This window comes from Barbatula barbatula (genome assembly GCF_947034865.1).
Source record: "Barbatula barbatula genome assembly, chromosome: 17".
NCBI classification, from domain to species: Eukaryota; Metazoa; Chordata; class Actinopteri; order Cypriniformes; family Nemacheilidae; genus Barbatula; species Barbatula barbatula.
This window is the reverse complement of record NC_136780.1, coordinates 9,011,334-9,017,651: the sequence shown is the minus strand read 5'-3', so window position 1 is coordinate 9,017,651 and position 6,318 is coordinate 9,011,334. Positions and strand designations below refer to the sequence as shown.

General features: G+C 39.0%; 1 protein-coding gene across 5 annotated transcripts in view; it reads left to right on the top strand.

Moving 5' to 3' along the window:
• The first annotated feature begins 4,829 nt into the window (after positions 1–4,829).
• Positions 4,830–6,318, top strand: part of rap1gapa (RAP1 GTPase activating protein a) — a 51,659-nt gene continuing 50,170 nt past the window's right edge. For all 5 annotated transcript variants that reach the window (XM_079477891.1, XM_079477890.1, XM_079477889.1 and 2 more), the window contains exon 1: positions 4,830–4,962. In XM_079477891.1, coding sequence (XP_079334017.1) covers positions 4,916–4,962 — 47 coding nt within the window. In that variant the 5' untranslated portion in view covers positions 4,830–4,915. The remainder of the gene's footprint in view (positions 4,963–6,318) is intronic.

The window sequence follows — 6,318 nt, the reverse complement described above, 5'->3', positions numbered from 1 at the left end:
ATCAACCACTCGGCTATGCCATGAGGCCATTTTCTTTTTGCTGAATACAGTGTACCTTTTCAAACATGACAATATTCCCTGTGCCTTTTCGTTGCAGTTTTTATGATATTCCAATAGGTGGCAGTGTTTCCCTATACAGGCTATGAAACTGACGCATGTGATATACATAAACACATCTAAATGTGTTGATATATGGCCCATATCATAAATAATAAGTTCAGTTTGTACTTCTTGTAGCTGTAAGTCTGATCTAGCTGGCAAACGATATGACAACACAGATCATCTATTATTGTTACAATAGATCTTCTCTCTGTTATACTGAGATCAATGGGCACGGAAGATGGCCCTACACTTGTAACTGGGTTAGATCATTGATCCAGATTTCTGGGAGGAGAGAGATCTTGTTTCTGTTGTGAAAGTGAATTTGATGTTCTTCTAATAATGCATTTAAAATCTGATTTTTATAATCTATTATGGGATATAATTATTCTGCTACAGTATAGTTTTATATAGCAGGCAGCAGATTTGTGGTGACAGTAAGGCAGAGAATACAATATTTAGATAATGTGTGATTTATTTATCTATTAGACATTTAGGTTGAACTTTTATTTCAAAAGCTTTGCACATGTGTTGCATGTAATTTTGTGCCAAGCATCTATATAACTTCTCAAAGCTGAGCTTTAGTTTGTACTCGAAGCACAACTATGCAACCTACATATAACATGTGTAATGCCAATTTGAATGATATATTTGAATAAATCCCCTTTTGGCTGCTACTGTATTCCATAGGACATAAATAGATTTGCTGTATGTTTGCGTTTTTCATGTATATTTTTGTAGGTGTCCACACAGCCATGCTTGAACAACTGCCTCTTTCTGTGAATGTGAAGTTCAGCCTGCAGTACTGTACTGAAAGACCTCAGTGTGCGGGAGGACTGGGACATGGACTCATGTGGACAGATTTAAACACCTTCCAGACAAACAGCCTCACTCGAGCCTCTTTAAACGTCACAAACTCATGACTGCCTGTGAAAAGTACTTCTGTATGAATTTTCCTTTGATACTGGAAAACACACTGTGTTTTAGCATGGCCAGCACGTAACATTGTAGTTTGATAAAACAGAGTGCATGTGGAATTACGCTCTTGTTTATTTCCTTTACATATTTAGCATAACTACCCTTTAAACCCTCTTATTCAAATAAGTCTGGTTTAGATGTTTTTCCTCGGGCGAACCTCTTTCATATGCTGTGGGCATAAGCAAGGTGTTTATCATAAGACAGAGTAAATATTATGGTATAATTAAACTCCCTCGTCTGAAGGGATCCAAGCCAGCAGAAGCTTTTCACTCCGCCAGATCAACAACTCATAAACAGCTACGGCACTGTCCACACTTCTTTCATTTTCGAATTTTTAATGAAGCCGTACCTGTGAGATGTACTGTAAGTCTCCCTTGGCCTCACTTTTAAACATCCCATTTGCTTTTAAGGTGTTTTAACGGACATAAAGGTTTATTGGCTTTTGAATGAGCCTGTCACGTTCGTTTGCTTGACATGTGATTGATGCGAGTTTGTCTCTCAAACAACAAGCATTCTCTGTGGAGCAGAGTTCTGTTCAGAGCCTGGAAGTGATGAACGGTGGTGGTCTGAACCAGAGGAATAAAGGCTACGCAAACATCGCTCTCAATAGATCAGCGTCTCCCTGGCAGATTGTTTCCAAAGAGTAAATGACTTGGTGAGACCGGCCATCACAGTCAATGAGGATAGCGAGTCTGCGGCTGGATTGGCGGTATATCCCAACAATACATCAGGTTGGGTTTTTTTTAGCGTGCAATCCAATTTCATTTGGTTGGCCAGAAGGACAGTTCCTGTCATGTAAGATTCGAGTACTCCAGCCTATTACACTGCACAGTATAAGTAATGTGTATATACGGCACTACACAGCGGCGGTTGTAGCTCCCATAGTGCCCTGGGCGAAACACCTTTTTCATGGCCCCCACCTGTTATTATTTTAATTGAATGTTTATATATTATAAGGGAAAAATAGAATATGTCAGAAAACTGCCTCAATGTCGTACAAGTCCAAAGTTTACGTCAACACACAGATAAAAACAAAAAGGGTTAGATTTTTGTCCCTCCATGCACTCGGTAGTCATCGTTTTCAATTGATTGTTTTAAAGTTAGCAGCCTGCCATGTATATTCAATTCCACCAATTTTTGGGGTTGTCTGATAAATATAACTCTCACGGTCTCCTGCCTAATTTTTGTGAAGGCTAAGAACAGCAAATTTGGTATTAATTTAGACCACCGAGATCGATTTCAATCATTTAAGCAGGTTTCCAATAATACTGCCACTGCATTACAAATACTAAAAACAAATTACCCAAATACTGCTTTTATCAGATCAAGCACTAGCTGTAAAGTGTAGGTCCTACATCTACCTGTCGATGAGACTATCCATCATCTGCTGTGAGCGGAGTCAGTGAACACAGACTGGGAGTGGGAAATGGAAAAACCTGGAGCGGAATACACATATCTCAAGCAGAGTGATGACAGAATGCTTTTAGCAGCGGTGTGAGTCCATTCCACTTAACTCACATCCTACCGTGCAGTTCGCTGTTGCATGCCTGCTGTGCTAGTGTGAGGCATTTACACAGACGTCTGCCGAAGCTTCTCAAATTTAGCGGCACATATTACGTGCATATATTTTTTTCGTGGGTGCCCCCTGCTGCCCCCTAGAAGATGCCACCCTGGGCGGCTGCCCATGTCGCCCGTACCTAAATCGTAACCTAAGTTTATGTAACAGACTCCATATGTTATCCCTTGGATGGCCTTAAATTAAAAAAAATATTGGGTGTGGACTGTTAACTTTTACATATATGCATTTGGAAGACGCTTTTATCCAAAGCGACTTGCGTTGCTTTGTACTATAGATTTTTGTTTCAGACTATGTGCAATCCCCTGGGATCAAATCCACGACCTTGGCATTGCTAGCACCATTCTCTAACCACTCAGCCACCGGAAAGCTGGGTATGAAATTGACATTGAATCTCATTCAGGGTGAAAACCACATTTCCAGATTATAAATAATTGACACAGAATATATTATATGACATTGACACAGAATATAAATATGTACATATAATCGAAATATTATTGTATAATAGGCCTATAGTATTTAGAGAGAGAGATTATTGGCATAGTTTGCTTATTTAAATCTGTTTGTTATTTTACCTTGGATGCCATTATGTGCCTTGAGTTTTACTTTGGGATTATTTATACCAATGGAAAACTGCCAAATAGCCATTTTATCAGACGTGCTGTGGTAAACCTTCATTTCACCCGTGAGTCAGCTCTTTTATGCTCATGTCAGTGTGGTTTCAGGCTGTATGTGTCGGACCGTCTGGGTCTGAGAGGAGCGCATCAGGCACGAAAAGGCTGATAGGAACAACTATCTCTGAGGAGATCTCGGCTCTTGCATTCCCCTGCTGATAAAAAGAGAAAAACAAGTATCAGCTGAAGGAGAAGAAGAGGTTTTAACCAGAGAACTCTGAAGCTTAACCACAAGCCACTGTATTAAGAGTTTTAAATAATGACTTATCAGGAGTTTTTGGAGAAAGTAAATTACTGACCTGATTGACCTACAGATACACTTCGCCTTTGACTGTGGCCCAGCCTCATTTATTATACATGCTCATGAATGTGTAGATATGTGAAATTAGGTAAACATTTAAGTGACTTTGAAAAGGAGCTCAGCACTGTGTCAACAGTTAACAACCACTTTTGTTTGAGCAGCTGGTTATAAGAGAGACGTTATGCATTTTAACAGATTAAGGAAGTTTCCTTTTGCTTGCAGTTTATTTTAGTTAGTTTATTTAGTATATTTGTTTGTGTTTTGTCTAGTTTTGTCTTTTACATTTTTTATAATTTGTATTAAACAAATGAAAGGGACATCATTAGTTAAAAGCAACACAAAATGTGTTGTCCTAGAAATACCTTGGTTCAAGGTTCAGTCTTTAAAGTGGCAGCTCACCCAAAAAAACAATTTCTATCATCATTTGGTCGCCATTATGTAATTTCAAACCTGTTAGAGTTTCTTTCTTTCGCAGAAAACAAAAGAAGATATTTTGAAGAAAGATGTTAACTTCAGCCATTTTCATTTTTTTGTGAACTTTCTCTATAACCGAAAAAACAGGTTATTTTAGATCGTCCTTCTGACTGTGAGTCAATGGGCATACCAAGATGGCGGCGCGATCGCTTCCAATGGCTTCAGTTGGTTTAGTGTTCTAGGCGCAATGCAGTCATCTATATAGATCAGTGGTATAAATTCATTATGTTTATTAAGAAATGTTCATCTTCATGGAGGAAGTTGAAATAGTTTATTTGTAAACTTAGCAAAAAGTAATGAAATACAGTATTAACCTTATACCTGACACAACACAAGTATTAGGTTTTTATTGGTCTAGTCCTCTTCCAAGTATTGCTTGATTTCTGGCGCAGACATCTGCTCATTGGACGTCTCATTTACATTTAAAGAGTGCCGTAAAGGATATTATGAAGACATTAGGTGCTGTTTCATGTTGGTCTGTTTACAGTAGCACTAAAGCATATGAATGAGGAGTGGGGTTACCCAGGAGACTAGAAGTGGAAGGAACCAGCTCCCCCTCTCATTATTTGCCAAGGTGGTGTGCGAGCGAGCGAGAGAGAGAGAGAGAGAGAGAGAGAGAGAGAGAGAGGTGTAGAGAGGGAGTCAGGGGAGTGGAAAGTAATGACAGCATGCTAGATGTGTACAGTTACACACATCTGAAAACACAGTTACACACACAGATGCACTCAGCCGGTCTAGAGAGACAGACTCAGTTCACTGTCTCTCTAGAGTTCTCTCTCCATCTCTGATCTACACTGAGCTTTTATAGCCATGATGCCGCAGAGAAAGAGGAGTTTCACTTTTGGAGCGTATGGAGGGTAAGAGCTGTTCAGCAAAACATTTCTAAATCACTTTTACCGTGTGCTGTGTGATTTATAGATTTCGGTCTGCCAACTTGGTTACGGTAGGCAGGTATCATAAAAGCACGTTTTGAATGCTAATGCATTGTAAATGCAGAGTCAGACAGACCTGATTTCGTCACTCATCGTACGTGTGATTGACAGGGCCGCTATCTCACGGGGTAATGCATTATAACAGCTATAGTGATGAGTTTTCCTGCAAGAGAAACCGATTATTGAAGACCGTTATAGCGAAAAGGGTAATTGAGTTTGGATCAAATTAGACACTGTAGTTGACTGAAGCAGAAACACATGCAGGCAATAACTCTGTTCGTGTACCAGCCAAAGAGTTTCTCACGATCACGTGATGGTGTTACACCATCACTCAGGCCTGGAGGTTTTCATTAAAAATTTAAATGATATGCTGCTTTACTAGAGACGAATCAGACCCAGCGTAACTGTTGGATTGAATTGCGACAGACTCCGGTGAGATTCTTGTCTGGACCGCTCAACAGGTGCGAGGCTGACACATTTCAGTTCTGTGTTGTCAGGGACAGGCAACTGTTATGTGTGTCTTACAGATCTGATCACAGGAATCCTGAACCGGTCCCGTCAAGACTGTCCTTATATAGATCATGTTTGATTTATGTAAATGATCTTTAAAACTTTTATAAATGCTTTTTTTAATTGGACGAATAAGTATTGTTATGTAAAGATTTTGTTACAGACTTTAGGCTGCTTTTTCTTGTGTTGTGCAACGTTATATTTATGCATTTGTCAGACGCTTTAATCCAAAGCGATTTATAATGCATTGTATTATACATTTGTTTCTGACTATGTGCAATCCGCTGGGATCGAAGCCATGACCTTGGCGTTGCTAGCGCCTACCACTGAGCCACAGGAAAGCTATATAGTACGGTATAGTACAAATTGGAAGTACTTTACGTTATCACTGTCCATAAATGCACCTCGTGAAGTCTTTTGAGTGTATCTCAGAGAGCGACTGCTTTGAAAAATCTAAAATAACATAACTATGTTGTGACTAAAAACTAAAACATATCAAAGCTATGTTATATTGTAGTGTTTAAAGTGAAAGTTCACCCAAAACAGAATTTGACCCTCTTGTCATTTCAAACATGTATGACTTTCTTTCTTCTGCCGAACAGAAAATAGTTTTTTTGGGGGTAAACTAGTAGCTACTATTTGCCTTGAATTTGCACATCGAACTATATCTGCCGGTTTCTTCAGGTTTTTACTTTATTTAGTTTTAGTTTAGTTTTCTAATGAAAGAAGTTTTCACAATGATATTTTTGTCTACAAAAAGGATTTCAAATG